The sequence below is a fragment of the Gadus macrocephalus genome, chromosome 6 (genome assembly GCF_031168955.1).
Source record: "Gadus macrocephalus chromosome 6, ASM3116895v1".
Classification (NCBI taxonomy): Eukaryota; Metazoa; Chordata; class Actinopteri; order Gadiformes; family Gadidae; genus Gadus; species Gadus macrocephalus.
The window spans coordinates 19454584-19471817 of record NC_082387.1 but is presented as its reverse complement, the minus strand read 5'-3'; the positions used below and the strand labels follow the sequence as shown (position 1 = coordinate 19471817).

The 17234-nt window shown below is 46.3% G+C and overlaps 2 protein-coding genes across 3 annotated transcripts in view; both read left to right on the top strand.

Annotated features, from left to right (window-relative positions):
* Nucleotides 1–52: 52 nt before the first annotated feature.
* Nucleotides 53–12425, top strand: atp6v0a2b (ATPase H+ transporting V0 subunit a2b). 2 transcript variants are annotated; one of them, XM_060054767.1, is made up of 20 exons: nt 53–617; nt 797–875; nt 996–1093; nt 1386–1523; nt 1691–1785; nt 2304–2430; nt 3059–3141; nt 4027–4120; nt 4771–4983; nt 5943–6093; nt 6422–6561; nt 7031–7188; nt 7321–7411; nt 7831–7949; nt 8163–8373; nt 8804–8923; nt 9097–9216; nt 9357–9474; nt 10259–10430; nt 11184–12425. In XM_060054767.1, the coding sequence occupies exons 1-20, from the start codon at nt 501–503 to the stop codon at nt 11284–11286; spliced, it is 2547 nt and encodes an 848-aa protein (XP_059910750.1). In that variant the 5' UTR covers nt 53–500; the 3' UTR covers nt 11287–12425. The 2 variants fall into 2 exon arrangements, with proteins under 2 accessions (XP_059910750.1, XP_059910749.1); XM_060054766.1 differs by having other exon boundaries at nt 69–617; nt 1688–1785.
* A 118-nt stretch (nt 12426–12543) lies between these two features.
* dnah10 (dynein axonemal heavy chain 10) overlaps nt 12544–17234 on the top strand; it is a 42079-nt gene continuing 37388 nt past the window's right edge. The window contains exons 1-8 of the mRNA XM_060054769.1: nt 12544–13035; nt 13413–13489; nt 13669–13777; nt 14276–14391; nt 15818–15986; nt 16201–16358; nt 16485–16715; nt 16923–17113. Coding sequence (XP_059910752.1) covers nt 12804–13035; nt 13413–13489; nt 13669–13777; nt 14276–14391; nt 15818–15986; nt 16201–16358; nt 16485–16715; nt 16923–17113 — 1283 coding nt within the window. The 5' untranslated portion in view covers nt 12544–12803. The remainder of the gene's footprint in view (nt 13036–13412; nt 13490–13668; nt 13778–14275; nt 14392–15817; nt 15987–16200; nt 16359–16484; nt 16716–16922; nt 17114–17234) is intronic.

Here is a 17234-nt window from a genome sequence, read left to right as displayed (position 1 = left end):
GGACTGCAATAGCGTTAAAGTGTCATCTGCGCAGACTCAAATGGTCGGTTCTTATTGGCCAACCCCTTCCCTGTCACCGAGCGGTCTTCCGGTTCCCGTGACGTGGATAGTTGTCTCCAGAAACAAGCGATGTGCCTTTTTGAAGGAAATATAAGTTTACCTTTCGGACTATGAAACCCACCTGCTGGGGTTACACTCGACTCGGTGTCTACTGATTAATCTTTGACCTCCTGGGTGCACTGAGACAGATAATCCAGCAGCTAAGCTCAAGTAGTAACTTCAGAAGCAGTAAGTTAGTTTGTTCTTCTGAACGGTCAGCTGTTGACCTGCCGTACTTCGTTAGTCTCGGTCCGGAGGAAACAGAAATAGGATGAACGAGGTGAACGAAGAAGGTTTTCTTGGTCACTTGGGCTAACGGAAAGCAGTCAGCTAGCTCTAATGCTAACATTAGCTTGATAGTCTTCGTGCGAAAGGAAAGCAAAGGTTTAGAAGCTTTGAAGATGGGCTCCTTGTTCCGGAGCGAGGATATGTGCCTGGCCCAGCTGTTCCTCCAGGCCGGCTCGGCCTACGACTGCATCAGCGAGCTGGGAGAGACCGGACTGGTGGAGTTCAGGGACGTGAGTGGTCTCCTCTCTCAACCCTGATGGACAGCTGAAAACTGAATGTCGAGTGCCCTTAAATAAGCTTATGCTTCACAGTTGCTTATTAGAAAGCATTTTGTTGATTCATGCCTTCATGTTAATCCAACTGTACCTGCGACTTTTAAATTGAATGCTAAACGTTTCTGTGGTTTTAGCTCAACCCCAGTGTCAACTGCTTCCAGAGGAAATTCGTCAATGAGATCAAAAGGTGTGAAGAAATGGAAAGGATTCTTGGTAAGAAACACACTAACCACATAGAACCATCTCTGCTCAATGTAGCCGGCATGAGTGTAACCATGCCGGCCTAGTCTTATATTCTTCTATTCTCATATGGTTCTCTTATTCTACTCTCAGGGTTCCTCCTGAGGGAGATCAAGAAGGCTGACCTCCCGCTGCCTGACCGAGACGTGAACCCTGTGGCTCCGCTGCCCAAGCACATCATGGCAACCATGGTCAGCCGCCGGCCGCAGCTCCCTCTCTTTGTTGTTGGGGTTTGGATGTGTAACGAGTTATTCTTTTTGAGGGGCTTGCATGTTATAACTCAAATGTACCACAATAATAATGACTGTTTATATAATGGCTGATATTACTCCTATTATATTGTTATGCGATTCAAACTAGGGTCCTTCTGTATCTGTTCAACCACTTCGTTCTATTACATATTTTGGTTCCTCTTTTGTATTCAACACATGGCTTTCCTGGTTACACTTTGTGACTGTGTGTGTATGTTTATGTGTGTCTCAGGAGCAGCTGCAGAGGCTGGAGGCCGAGCTCAGTGAGGTCACCAGAAACAAAGAGAAGCTGCAGAAGAACCTGCGAGAGCTGACTGAGTACACGCACATGCTGCACGTCACCAAGAACTTTGCTCAGAGAGGCAGTGAGGTCAGTAGCACCACTTCGTCTTGAATCTCTCCGTAACAAACCAGGGAACAAGGCGCCACTCTGCCCCTCTCAGTTTTTGAGTGGCATTCTTGGCAAGAAAAGCCAGATACTTGACCAGCCTCTTACTTCTTCTGATTGGTCCACCCCTCTGGTGATTGTTCCAGCAGGACCCCCCCCAGGCCCAGTACGAGGAGTTCCCCTTCCTGGAGAGGGATGCTGCCCTGGACTACACCGGCATGCAGAGGATGGGGGCGAAACTTGGGTGAGTGAGGTTGAGAAGAGGGTAACTAACTGCCAATCATCACCTGCTGTCGCTGGTGGTTGGTTCCACTGTGAAGATTCTGTCCAATGGGACAATATAGGTCTGTTAAAGTTGTGTAGGATTCAGGTAAGGATGCAGACTGCAACCGCTTGAACCGTTTGAACCGCCTGTAAAGATGACAGTAGGTATTCCAAAATGATGTCATTGTTGATGAAAACATTAGAAACACTTTGGTGCTCACTGCCATCCTCCATGTAAGAAGACTACCTATGTAGATGTAAAGACTCGTTGTAAAAGCGCTTCTTATTTACACTATTTTCTTGACACTCAATTCTACACACTATCTATTAAAGTTATTAATAACCCAAACTTTATTTTTTAATTATTTGAGATAAACAATCAAACACTAAAATTTATTTTTATAAACGATTTCACCCATTTGTCATTATAATTAATGAATGAATTAATTCATTTGTTAATCTTTTTTTTAAATGGCTATTTCTTTTTCTGCATTCTAGATTTATTTCAGGACTGATTCAGAGGCCGAAGATTGAAGCTTTTGAGCGGATGATGTGGAGAGTCTGTAAGGGCTACACAATCCTCAGCTACTCGGAGATTGACGAGTATCTGGAAGACCCTGACACGGTAACTCTCTAACTCATTTGCCACTCAATAACTCAGGCACTCTCAGTCTCTGTGTTGTTGTCTCCTGTAACACATTAACAGTGTTTCATTGGATGACAGATACAAGGTTTGACTGTCATATGTCATGTTTCATGGGATGAGGTATACATACACACACCGTAGCGTTATACTGAGAAGCTGAACCCTCTCTCGGATGCCATCATCATAATCACCGGCTGTCCACAACGAGTTCCACATATCCGCACTCTGAAGACTCTCTCAACTCGTTTGAGATTTGCTTTTCTTTCCAAAGATCACGTCTCCTGACTCTTGTTCTGCGTCAGACTGTTAAGAGACTTTTCCCGCTCCTCCATGTTGGTTTCTGTCGCGCACGTGTGGTGACTGTAAATCAGGGTCAGAATGACATTAAATACTTCAATAAAGTAAAGTAACGATAGTGGGAAATATCTTTTGATAGACATGGTTCTCTCACCCCCCCCCCTCTCATGTTTGCTCAAGGACTTTCGAAGGCAAATCTCTTCCTATTTTAGCATTTATTTATCTTTCAACTCACTTACATTTGCTTAGTGTGGTCATAAATGATACAACTCTGTACTGACTATCCCCCTCCTGTTGGATTAATCCCAAGGGCGAGCCAACCAAGAGTGTGGTGTTTCTGATATCCTACTGGGGAGAGCTCATCGGGCAGAAGGTCAAGAAGATCTGTGACTGGTAATGGTTTCGAGCTACGAGTGGTCTCTCTCTCTCCTTTATGAACTTTTGTATCTCTTGTGGTTACCTCTCTCTCTCCTTTCTGAACATGTGTGTCACTCTCTCCTTTCTGAACATGTGTGTCACTTTCTCCTTTCTGAACATGTGTCACTTGTGGTTCTCTCTTTTTTAACATGTGTGTGTCTCTCCTTTTTATGAGCGTGTGTGTGTCTCTCCTTTATGAACATGTGTCTCTTATGGTTCTCTCTTCTTTATGAACATGTGTGTCTCTCTCTTAGGAACATGTGTGTCTTTGTATCTCCTTCTCTCTCTTTATGAACATGTCTGTCTCTCTTAGGAACATGTGTCTTTGTATCTCTTTCTCTCTCTTTATGAACATGTGTGTCTCTTTCACTCTTCTTTATGAACATGTGTGTCTCTCTTAGGAACATGTGTGTCTTTGTATATCTGTCTCTCTCTTTATGAACATGTGTGTCTCTCTTTCACTCTTTATGAACATGTGTGTCTCTCTCTTAGGAACATGTGTGTCTTTGTATCTCCTTCTCTCTCTTTATGAACATGTCTGTCTCTCTTAGGAACATGTGTCTTTGTATCTCTTTCTCTCTCTTTATGAACATGTGTGTCTCTTTCACTCTTCTTTATGAACATGTGTGTCTCTCTTAGGAACATGTGTGTCTTTGTATATCTGTCTCTCTCTTTATGAACATGTGTGTCTCTCTCTTTCACTCTTCTTTATGAACATGTGTGTCTCTCTCTTAGGAACATGTGTGTCTTTGTATATCTGTCTCTCTCTTTATGAACATGTGTGTCTCTCTCTTAGGAACATGTGTGTCTTTGTATCTCTTTCTCTCTCTTCTTTATGAACACGTGTGTCTCCGCCACCAGCTACCACTGCCACCTGTACCCGTACCCTAGCAGCAGGGAGGAGAGGACGGATGTAGTGGAGGGGCTTGGGACCCGCATCCAGGACCTGAACACGGTACAGCCTCTGGTTGCTATGGTACCTCCTTGGTAACCAGGAGATGCACCCCATTTCAGCTAAACCGTTGCATTCTTTAACCAGCCAAGGTTTTCTTTCATAAGACCTTTTGGTCGCGGCTCAAATCAAGGTGTGTCTATAGGCCAAGTGATCAGCCGAGGAAAAACATCAATATTTAAAATACTGCTAGTTAGTTTTCTAAGTAAAGAAAATAAATCTATAAGTTTCAACAGAACGACACATTGTTAAGTAGATTCAACTGTTGGTTCGTGCCCCTTCTCCAGATTCCTCTAGATTCACCCTTTTCCTTATAGTACTTTTGTTCTATCCCGTTTATCGTTGAATCCGAGTTTCATTCATCATGAGAAGCACATGATCTACACGAGACCACGGCTGGAAGCTAGTTCAGAATGACCTCCCTCATGCTCCTCTGAATTCTTTCTTTCTTTTCTTTTTTTTTTTCTTTCTTTAATGAGGGTCTGTCCTTGTAGTCTGCGTTACAATGTAACGATCTTACCATGTGTTCTATTAGACACGTCTTTCTGCAAATTGTTTCTGCATTAGGTCGGCTATATAGTGATATTCAGAACAAATGTCTGCATGAGCATCTGGTCCACAGGTCTTTAATGTGTAGTGTGCTGTGGTCCCAGGTCCTGCTGAGGACGGACGACTACCTGCGGCAGGTGCTGAAGAAGGCGTCTGAGTCGGTCTACACGTGGTACATCGAGGTGAAGAAGATGAAGGCCATCTACTACGTCCTCAACCTATGCAGCCTGGACGTCACCAACAAGTGTCTGATCTCGGAGGTGTGGTGTCCCGTTGGCGACCTGGGCGCCGTGCGCCAGGCGCTGGAGGAGGGCTCGGTACGTCTGTAGCCCTGGTATTGGTCTCAGTATGAGTGTTGTCTCATCCTCACGACACACACACACCAGTGTTACTGGATGTGTGAGGGGTTTATGAAACATACCGAAACAGCTCCTGAAGCCGTCTCTTGAGGAGTCGATGCTTCATGGCAGATACCTTCGACATATCTATCTTCCATCTTGGTTTTTATCAATTGTTTTATAAAGTACCTATTTGTGCTTCTCTTGCTTTGGTGAGGTGTCACTTCCTGGGGAGCTTCTTCTCCCGTCTAGGAAGGGCTTGCTCCTATCGGTCCTATCCTGCCCTCTTATAAGGCTTCTTGTTTGGTGTATTTGTAAATGCGATCTTCTTGAATGAAGGGTCTCTATTCAGTAAATTTGTTGCTCAATTGCGACCGCTCGTCGTTAATTTACCAGACTGCTGAGAAGAGGTTTGGTAAATCAATAACCGGTTAAACCGTTGTTGCAGTGCTGGTGCTCCTTAACCCATTTATTATAAAATGTGCGTTCTGGTCCGCGGCCTCACTGTGAGCACGTCTCTCCAGCGGGGCTGGTCTCACTGTGAGCACGTCTCTCCAGCGGGGCTGGTCTCACTGTGAGCTCGTCTCTCCAGCGGGGCTGGTCTCACCGTGAGCTCGTCTCTCCAGCGGGGCTGGTCTCACTTCGAGCTCGTCTCTCCAGCGGGGCTGGTCTCACTGTGAGCTCGTCTCTCCTGCGGGGCTGGTCTCACTGTGAGCTCGTCTCTCCAGCGGGGCTGGTCTCACTGTGAGCTCGTCTCTCCTGCGGGGCTGGTCTCACTGTGAGCAGTTCTCTCCAGCAGGGCCTATAAACAAAGGGGGTTTCGGAAATCCGTCTCCCTGGCAGTATGCAGTAATAGTTGTAGTTCTGTCCACTAACTTTAGCATGCCTAGTGTTGCCGTTTAAGCTCATTCTAAAGTTGGTATCATTTGTCATTGCAGAGGAAAAGCGGAGCGACATTGCCTTCCTTTGTCAACCGTATCCCGAGCAACGACACGCCGCCCACCCTCATCAAGACCAACAAGTTCACCTCTGGCTTCCAGAACATCGTGGACGCGTATGGAGTGGGCACGTACAGAGAAGTGAACCCAGGTAGGAGGTCCTGTGGGGGCAATATGAGGATGAGAAAGTATTGCGTGCATGTGGCCGAGGTAGGATGTGGAGGTTAGAAACAGTGGAGGGGTGTTTTTAAAATGTGTTATTTTTATTATTGAATCATTGCACCCCCCCCAGCCTTCCTTCTCATGGTTGGCTCCACATCCTACTGGGCTTTGGAAAGCTTTAGTTATTGATGTCTCTCCTTGGATTCTGTGAGGGAGACATTGAGAGTGAGAGCTGTGGTCATCCAGGCTGCACCACTGGGCCTACCGGTGGTGCAGCCTGGTCATGAGTGGTGGGTGTGATGTTCTTGGATCCTCAGCTCCCTTCACCATCATCACCTTCCCCTTCCTGTTTGCGGTGATGTTCGGCGACCTGGGCCATGGGCTGATCATGGCCGTGTTCGCCTTCTGGATGGTCCTGTACGAGAACAACCGCAAGCTGAAGAACACCAGGAACGAGGTGATGTCCTCACAGGCCCTTCTCTAAAAGCCTTATAAAACCATCAATGATTATAATGTATCAATAATAAATCACGCATTAATGCGTAGTTATCCCCACTAGCTATAGCTAATATCGCTTGGTTGCCTCAAAAATAACAAAACGCAACAAGCGTTGCACCTGAATCCATCGATGGTTTCCAAGCCCTGATCTCTAGCTCTGTGTGGTCAGATGAACGTTAGTGTGAAGTTAATCCTCACTGACACGCTCCTAAGATGAACTGCTCCCCATACTGCTGGACCCTAATGCTCCCAAAAGGATGTTTTTGATGAACATCTGTTAATCATTTATTGATTTGACAATCGTTTTTATTCTTTTTTTTTTTTATTAATATTTTTGATAATATCCTCATTTCCTTTGTGATCCATCAAACGGCCTTTTCCCCTTTAGTTCATGGGAAGGTTTTAATTGTATATGTTTGTGTTTGTAGATCTGGAACACCTTCTTTGAGGGGCGCTACATCATCCTGCTGATGGGCTTATTCTCCATCTACACCGGCCTCATCTACAACGACTGCTTCTCTAAGTCCCTCAACCTGTTTGGCTCGGGCTGGAGCGTCAAGGCCATGTTCGAGGCTGGCGTGTGGAAGTGAGGATACAGCCATCGCCTAATGACCAGGGCGTGGTGTTTAACCAAATAAATGGTGTGGGAAAACAGATGTACATACATGGGTCTAAATGTTTGTCCATTGCCCTTTCTTTGTGTTTGTTTTTCGTTTAGGGGTAGTGATATTGCTGCCAATCGTTTCCTGATCCTTGACCCCAACATCACAGGGGTTTTCAAAGGGCCCTACCCATTGGGAATCGATCCAGTGAGTTGATGCGAAGGGGAATGATGCGAAGAACCAGTGAATATTCACTTATAGCTGCTTGCTTGTACCAAGACACTGGAATTCAACGGATTCTTTCAACCGGTTTACAAAAATGATGTCACTGTTTGCAAAAGCCATGTACCATGCATATATGTAACATTTAGCTGAAGTTGCCATGTGTAAGATCGAGCCCCTCCCCAGTTAGTAACTTTTCTTTATTGGGCCACAAACCACTGGAGAATGTCCCTCTAGGCAACCCTACAGAACAATGCAAACTCCCTCTTTGAACCAGTGTTGAATACTTATCCTTATGCCAATGTGCATTATCAAGAACAATTCAAGAAAACATTCGACCTGATAAAACGTTAAACATTATAACATTGAACATCATAACCCATAATAATCTGTTAACCATGCAGATCTGGAACCTGGCCAACAATCGACTGACATTCCTGAACTCCTACAAGATGAAGATGTCCGTGATTCTGGGAATCGTCCACATGAGCTTCGGAGTGGTCCTCAGCGTCTACAACCACCTGTAAGTCTGGGTTCCTCCGTCGTTAGGGTTCCTCGTTGTCACCAAGAGGGTTTTAGATGGAGTAGTCTTGGGCGATTTGAATGTCTGTTGGCTCACGGTTTGCTGGTCCATGGTGCATGTAGTTGGAGTAGGTAGTGTTCTGGGAGAGGTTGGCCCTCTTAACAGTGTTCCCCTTCCTGCTCTATTCCACCATGTCCACCTGCGTCTCCCCAGCCACTTCAGGAAGAAGTCCAACCTGTACCTGGTCTTCCTGCCGGAGCTGCTCTTCATGTGGTGCCTTTTCGGCTACCTGGTCTTCATGGTGGTATACAAGTGGCTGGCCTTCTCCGCCGCCGAGTCCAAAACAGCTCCCAGCATCCTCATCCACTTCATCAACATGTTCCTGATGCAGAGCAGCGGCAACCAGCTCCTCTACCCGGGACAGGTACCAGGTCACATGGTCGCCATGGACACAAGCATCCATCACCCGCTGCCAGGATGGCACTCCACCCAACTCCACACATCACCCATCACCAATCGCTCAGAGCAGAGCGTTCTTCTGGCTGGAGGAGACTAAAAGCCAAACGCCCAATTTTTCCGTCTTTCTGTATCATTTTATATCTGGATTAATATGTCCCAAATCATAGAAGTCAATGAATGAAAAACAACAGTGAACCTAAAACAAGATTAGGGTTCACTGGCACTTTCACTGGCACAATGTATGTGTCTATTAAGAGATAGATCGAAAGAGAATTGCCATTTTCTTTTCTATGGGGTCTTTCAGTAGTTGACATATTAGTTGTAATATACTTCAAGTCGATCCCATCTACAGTGCAGATGGCTGCTTGATGAGGGTCATGTTTTGTGTCCCCCAGGTCGGGGTACAGGGGTTCCTGCTGGTCATCGCGCTGCTCTCTGTGCCCGTCCTGCTGCTGGGGAAACCGCTCTACCTTTACTGGCTCCACAACGGAAGCCAGCGCCTGGGGATGTACCGGGTGAGAGGCCTAACCCTAACCCTGCCCAGTGGTGCTCACGGTGGACATGCATTGAACCTGGATTCCCCAGACTCACGGGACTAATGTCTCCAATCTCCCCTCTCTGCTGTCTCTCTCTCTCCCTCTTTGGTGTTTCTCTTCACCTCTCTGGTGTCTCTCTCCCACTTTCTCAGGGCTATGAGCGAGTGCGGCGTGGCAGTGAGGAGGAGCTCTCTCTGATGCACGCTCAAGACATGGAGGAAGGCAGCGGACACAGCGACGCCTCCACCAGCCGGGAGCACCAGAAGGAGCAGGTCAGAACCCAGGAGATAGAATTAAAAGGCTTAAACGCACCAAGTAGGCTCTTCAGAAGACTTGTATTGAAGTTTCATGGGTCTTACTTTGTGAGTTTCCTGAGTAACTGGCCTGGTTGTGTTTTTGTTTGCGGTGACAGATTAACTTTGGAGATGAGTTCCTGCACCAGGGCATCCACACTATAGAGTACTGCCTGGGCTGCGTCTCCAACACGGCCTCCTACCTGAGGCTGTGGGCGCTGAGCCTGGCCCACGCACGTACGTCTGCACACAGGGAGCATCTTGTGTTAAAATGCATTTTTTGTGTGTGTGTGTGTGTGTCAGAAGAGCCCAGGGTAATTGGTGAAATTGTCTATCTCGAGATGTAATCAGCCGTGTTTTGGTTCCAGCCTCCCCCCTCTCGCAGTGTACATGCGTTCTGAAACGGGGGCGTTTGAGGAGCCGTTGACAGCCTTCTATTCTACATGAGCTGTAACTTTGTTATTTTTCTTCAACACCAGTTAGCACACACGAATCGCCCTAGCTTGGTCGTTTCTCCAATAGTGCCCACAATAGAACGAATCCACATATTTAGATTCTGTGTTTACACGCCACTGCGCATGCTCACAGACTGAGACGGAGGAGCGTCAACGGGGGCTGAGTTATAGGCCGTGGGATCATTCTGAACTCCACTCTACAATGAGTCTCGAGGGTAGGTGTGGGAGGGGGTGATTGTTAATGAATGGAACCACAGAGACGGGGATGTTCATATTTGCTGACTTGGAGGGAACAAAGCTAATCTATGAGAGCTGCTAAAGACTCTTGGAATTGATGTCAACGGCTCACCAACCTCCCTAAACTCTGAACCGGCGGACCTTTTGAGAGAGGCTGAGAAAAGTGTCATACATTGTCAACATTTAAACTGGGGTCGTGAAGGACCTTTCCTCTGAAGGAGAGCTGTGTAGGGGGGTTGGAAAGTGATTTTTTTACAAGCAGCCATCTTACCAGTAAGCGCTCTTTGGTGTCCTAGCGTCTCATACCTGTGTTTGGTCTGCTGTAACAGAGCTTTCAGAGGTCCTCTGGCGTATGGTGATGCACTTGGGCCTGCGTGTGGACACCAGCCTGGGGGTCCTCTTCCTGGTGCCGGTCTTTGGCCTGTTTGCTGTACTCACCGTCTCCATCCTGCTGGTGATGGAGGGTCTCTCTGCCTTCCTCCATGCCCTCCGTCTGCACTGGTAAGTCTAATGAACACTGCTGGCGGCACGCTCAGCCAGGGCAGCTGCAGGTATTCAGATATTCAAAGTCCATTTCATTAGTACGGTCATTAGACCTACACATTAAAAGCCCCCTAACCCGAGCTTGTTTATATATATTTATACATTAGTTCTGGAAGGAATATTGTGGTTAGTCTGTCAGATGAATGTACCACACTGGGAATAGCTACCTTGAGGAAAATTAATATTCTATAATACATACTTCATAATAATATTTGTTATTTTGGTCCAAATGCAATTCCTTCAAACAAGTAATAGTTTATTTTGCTATAGATAACATTAGTCTCAAAGTAAACCTGCACCTTGGTGACGCCTTGCTGGAGGGAAGGTGAACTGCATTGTGCAGCTACAGCAGATCATGTTTACAGCCTAGAAAGTCACCAAAATGCTTGAAATATCATTTCTGTATTTTAAGAACAGACTCATCTAAACAAGATTGTTTTAGGAAAAGTCATGAAGGGGAGATGCTGACTGGCGGTTGAGAAGATTACTAGATGTTTGTATACTTCCAATTGGTGAAAAGGGGCTTCATCACGGCAGGCCTACTGCTCATTATCAAGGATGAGACGGTGGGAAGGAACGAGAGCGAGAAGCTCCGTGTCCCTTCCCAGGGTCTCTTCCTTGCCCCTTCCAGGGATGATTAGGGGTCCAATGAGGGCCATACTGAACATACATAATGGTAGCATAACAAGCAAAAATCTCTTCTATCCACAGGGTGGAGTTTCAGAATAAATTTTACAGCGGGAACGGAATCAAGTTTTCTCCATTCTCCTTCGCACTCCTGGCCTCCAGCTTCGACCATGATGGTTTCCCCTAAGGGCAGGGAAGGGAGAAGCTCTTTTGGATGGTTTCCTCTAAGGGCAGGGGAGGGAGATGCCATTTTGTGCCAGCAAGGTTGAGCTTAACACCCTATAAGCAATGTTGAACCGAGTGAATTGTTTTGTTTATAGTTTTCACATTTAACAAATGTATTTTATGAACTCCATATAAGGCTAAATGCATTGGGAAGATTATTTACTTACAATTGAAATGTGTGCCCTCCGCTGTGGTAATGTATTTAAAAGTCACTCTGGGATGGATAAAAGTCTGTTTTAGGTTACAGGTTCAGATATTTGAAGCACCGACAGCCTTATAGAAGTTCCACCAAATGACCGCCATTTTCCCTTTGTATTGTCCAAAGGATTAATCACGTTTCATTATTGAAGTTTTGACACACAAATGTGATGAGAGATATAGACTTTGTAGACATTTTTAAAATAGGATATATATTTTTAAGCAGTGCATCAACGCGTGTGTATTTCTCCCCCATTCCCCAAGATGTTATTTAAATCTTCACATTGTTGCCTATACCTACAGTTGAGCTTTGGTTCGGGGGGAAAGGGGGTAGCTTTGCCTATTATCAGTCATTGTGTAATAAAGTTATTATTTATGGCTGTCCCAAATTAATGGGTCACAAATTGCGTTTGAGGTTTTGTAAGCCTTCATTTTAAAGGTGTGGGTCGAAGCTGTCTTCAGACAGATTACAGAATTGTTTCATGATTGTGAAACAATGCTGATGATTTTTTGTACTATGAATAATTGTCCCAAGGTAAGGTTTTTCTTTGTGTTTTCATCACTTTACTTCGTTAAATGATGGGGTATGTGAACATCATACAATAAGCTTTCATTTAAGTTACATCTTATTTTCAAGGGACATGGTTTAAAACTGGTAACACTGTGACATCTTCTTTTTCTTTGATTTATTCAATATTTGCCTATAGTTTTTTCTTATTCCTCTTATTAGATAAGACCTTCAATTAAAGTGATTAAATTAAATTGATCTGAAATGCCCGGTCTGAATGTATGCATGTATGTGCAAATGTCCTTATTTGTATCAAAACATTCCCTGGTTTCCTTTGATCTTATTCTTTTAATTTTTTTTTGTTGACTGACAAATACATGTATTTTATCATAACTGTCCAAACTCTTTCTTCCTCCTTTTTGTTGTGATTAGTTACTAGCCCATCTAGGGTAGAACTATAAAATGGTTTGAATAAAAAGTATAAAGGAACGTCTAAACTTAATAAACTCGTAATCCTGAGCGTCCTCGTCCAGCGGTAGACCGGGATAACGCACAAGTCATGACCCTCTCTCAGCATGGAAGTCGGGGAAGTTACATGTTGTCATAGCAACAGCTGAGTCGACGCCGAATTGTTTGTTCGTATCCCGTCTTTGTAGAAGGTAGCGTAGCATTTTACATTGGATAGATTAAGTGTACGTTTATTGACGACCGATTAAGAAAATTGGTCAAACAGCGAAATGCACGGTTTAATTAACAACTGGAACTAGATAAACATGGTTCATTACGATGTAAGGGTCGAGTGGATCCGGGACCGGGTCTTCTCCTACTTCCAGTTACCAAGTCCTGACTGCTTTGAAGACTTGCTGAGTCGAGGCGATGGAGAAGATGAGCAGAGAATAATCGCCTTTCTGAACAGCGTTACCGAGGAGGAGACGGCCTCAGCGCTCCTCTTCGTAAGAGGGGTCCGGGAGGAGGAGGTCCATGTAGAGGTCCCCGTCCCGGCCGGTAGGTGGCAGTCCTGCCCTGGTACCATGACGGTTCACTGTCCCACTGACCTTTACTCCTTTATTAGCCTCGTTATTCATATATTAGACACTTATTTGTTTGACAAATTAATTGATTGTAGTAAAATTTATTTTATGTGTAATAATACAGATGAACATAGCGTACATTGTCCCTCCTACCACAGAACAATGCGTTTGAGTGTCCGCCCTAGTAGTGAAAAGGTCACTACATTCAGAACAAAACAAAGCATCATTAGCTTGTCTAAGGCTGGATTTCAGCTTTTGGACCTGCTAAATACACAATAATACTAGGCTTGCTATACCAATACTAGTACGGTTGGACTTTGAATGAGTTCCTCACCCCTGTCGGTGTTTCAGACCACAGCCAGAAGGACTCTGGGAATCCCACCAAGGAGGCAGATGAGTTGGATGAAGAAGATGGACCTCCTTCCACTGTGAGCACATCCCCTCTTCACCTGGTTATTGAGGAAATTGTAGTTCTTGAAGCCCTCACAATGTTGAGTTTTTGTTATTTATACCGTAATTCTTACCCCACGATAGAATAACATTCACATTAATCATTCTTAACCTTGTATGATATTCTGAGCACTGCTGAGTGTGGGTGTTCCTCCAGAGCTCTGATCTCGAAGTGGTCTACCACCTGGAGCTCCATGTCGCTGTGGACCGCGTTCCAGAGAGGTTCATGACCTCCAGCCTGCTCTGCTTTCTCAGGAACACAAAGGGTGAGCGACACCACTGTGTGGTTGAATATATGAAAGGAAAGACTATTTTAAATCTTATAGTATTGTTTAGTTGTACTATATCCTGTGAATTGAAAATGTTCCTTCTACTTCTGTGGGTAAGATCAGGGAAGAGATGCCCTTATTGGTCAGAAATGGGGATGCAGTCGCTATCACCTCAAAACGTATATTCTCGGAGGGCAGTTTACCTATTAAGAGCTGACGCAGGGCTGACAAATGACTCAAATAATAGCTCTTCAATATTCCATTCAGCACCTTGAAGCTGTTCTGGATTTGATCATTCAAACCCTAACTCCCAGTGATCCTTATCTCTTCAGCAGCGTGTCAAAGTATCCAGTCAGTTGTGATGAATGTTGTGTTGCTCTCCATAGACCAATGGGGCTGTGTGCTACTTGTTACTCCAGGGTCGGGGGGGGGGGGGGGGGGGGGGTAGGATGTACAGCACTGTGTGTGACCCAGGGTCTATGTTTCCTCTTGTAGAGACCGTGGTCGAGCCATTAGACATGAGTGAAGCCAACGAGATGATGCCACGCCTGATAGAGGTCACCATGCTGAGCGGACACCCACTGGTCATGCTGAGGGACGTCCTCAACCATGTGCGTATACATGCACTGCACACTGCTTAGCTCCACTACTAGTAGCAACTAGAAGCTAATGTTGGTAATAATAATAATAATACATTTAATTTAGAGGCGCCTTTCAAGACACCCAAGGTCACCTTACAGAGCATATAGTCATCATTCAAAACTATGTAAAACAGACTAGGAATAAAAGGAAAACAGAGGTTAAACATGAATAATAATAATAATTAATAACACTCAAAGACGCCTAAAGTGAAGGGGGGACCTCACTAACCACCACCAATATGTAGCACCCACTTGGGTGATGCACGGCAGCCAATCGGTGCCAGAACGCTCACTACACACCAGCTTGAGGTGGAGAGTTAGGGATGAGGTGGAGAGTGAGGGAATAGAACATTTAAACACTATCGACCATATTTAAACACTATCGATCACATTGAAACAATATCGACCACATGTAAACACTATGGACCACATTTAAATGGTAGTACTTCTACTACTGCTAGCATTATAGCAGTAGTACTACCACTGATACTACTAGTACTACTTCTAGTACCACTTCCATTACTATTGCCAAATAATCTCTTGTTTCATGGTATCTATTTTGTAGTCAAAACACAACGTCCCAAAAAGTGTAAAACCTAAACAGATAGGCAAAGAACAGCTTGTGTCAACAACGGACATTTTGAAAAAGCTACAGCTGAAAATCAATCAATGAAGAAACTAATGTGGTCTTGACAGCTGAGAGTGGTCCGTTGCACTGCAGCTACTCCTATTGTAATCCCATGGATTTCTCAGATTGTTCTCAACCTGTGAGTTGCTTTGGATGAAAGCGACGGCCGAATGACTGAATGCCAGCAGGAGAGTCCTGACGGCCCCGCCCCCTGCAGGTGTATTACCCCCCGGAGGCCCCGCCCCCTGCAGGTGTATTACCCTCCTGAGGGCCCCACCCCCTGCAGGTGTATTACCCTCCTGAGGCCCCGCCCCCTCTAGGTGTATTACCCTCCTGTGGGCCCCGCCCCCTGCAGGTGTATTACCCTCCTGACGGCCCCGCCCCCTGCAGGTGTATTACCCCCCGGAGGCCCTGCCCCCTGCAGGTGTATTACCCTCCTGTGGGCCCCGCCCCCTGCAGGTGTATTACCCTCCTGACGGCCCCGCCCCCTGCAGGTGTATTACCCCCCGGAGGTCCTGCCCCCTGCAGGTGTATTACCCTCCTGAGGCCCCGCTCCCTGCAGGTGTATTACCTTCCTGAGGCCCCACCCCCTGCAGGTGTATTACCCTCCTGATGGCCCTGCCCCCTGCAGGTGTACTTAGACCCCTTAGGCCCCGCCCCCTGCAGGTGTACCGGTACTTACCCTCCTGACTTGCCCCCTATAGGTATACTTACCCTCCTGACTTGCCCCCTGAAGGTGTACTTACCTTCCTGACTTGCCCCCTGCAGGTTTACCTACCCCTGCTCTCTGTGAGCCAGCTGAACCGCCTCCCAGCGACAGAGGCGGAGGGAGACGGACCGCCAGAGTCCCCGGGGATGTTGCTGATGCGGGACGAGTTGCTCAACAGCACTCACAAGTTCCTGGGTCACATCAAAACCACCCTGCAGCAGCTGGACGGTGGGTCTGTGGTGGGGAGAACAACGTGCTGTGACAGGGAAAGGTCCACCTCTAGCTTTAGTTCTCCCTTTTGGAACCAGGCATTAAGAACAGACTTATTTTGGAAGGCAACTGGCGAGTGCAACCACGTTTGATTGACTTACTCCCTTATTTTACTATTTAGTATTATGACTATTGGAATATAATATATGAAGGATCTGGATGTGATCTAAAGAGAGGATAAAGCTGCACATTCCTGAGATGGACCTGGGAGAAGAGGTGGGTGTGTTGGTGTCGAGCCCAGAGGTGGTGGTTACGCTGGAGCAGTGTGTGATGAACTGGCAAGCTCAGATCACCATCATCATCGAGGAGCAACTGAAGAAGAGGCCCCAGGTGTGTGGAGCGGTATCTTCTCCTCCTTTTAGGCTACAGGCTACTTACACAACCATGTCTCAGCTATTCAGAAGACCTTCCTGGTCATTGTGTCATCGTGTGTCTGTGTGGCTCTGTGCGTTAAAGGCTCCCGGTCCCATAGCGGAGATAGATTTCTGGCGGGAGCGGTCAGCGATCCTCAGCGCTCTGAGTGAGCAGCTCAACCTGCCCGCGGCCAAGAGGATCGTGGAGGTGTTGACTCAAGTGGACCCAGTGACCGTCCAAAACCTGGAGCTGTCTGTGGCCGAGCTCAACAGCTACTGTGTGGAGGCCGGACAGAACGTCCGCTTCCTCAGCACACTGGAGAGGCACTTCAAGGTCAGCCATTTTCCATCAACTAGCCGACTGCTACCGAGGATTTTATAGTTAAGTCCAAAAGATTTTTTTATTTGACTTCCCAATAATATTGTGTTCATATTCCTGGAGTTGTTAAATGCTCCTGGTTGTGTTGATAGTCATATTGAATGTTTGTGTTTCTCTCGGTGTGGTTAGTTACTTGTGGTTTTGTTTGCGACTCTGTGGTAGAACCTGGCCACAGGAGCAGACTTCGGCGTGATCCTGACCACCACCCCTCAGATGATGAACGGCCTCAGGCTGGTGTGGATCATCTCCAGCCACTATAACAAGGACGAGCGCATGGTCCCTCTGATGGAGCGGATTGCCTGGGAACTGGCCGAGCGCGTTAAGCGAGTTGTCAATGTCCGTGTGCTGTTTAGGTTTGTGTTCTCCATCGGATCCCAGCTGATCAGGGATATGTACTTTGCCTGTTGCCAGTACCTAGTAGTTTACCCCCCACATCATTTCTACTGGATTTCCTTGTTTCTATTTTTTGGACAG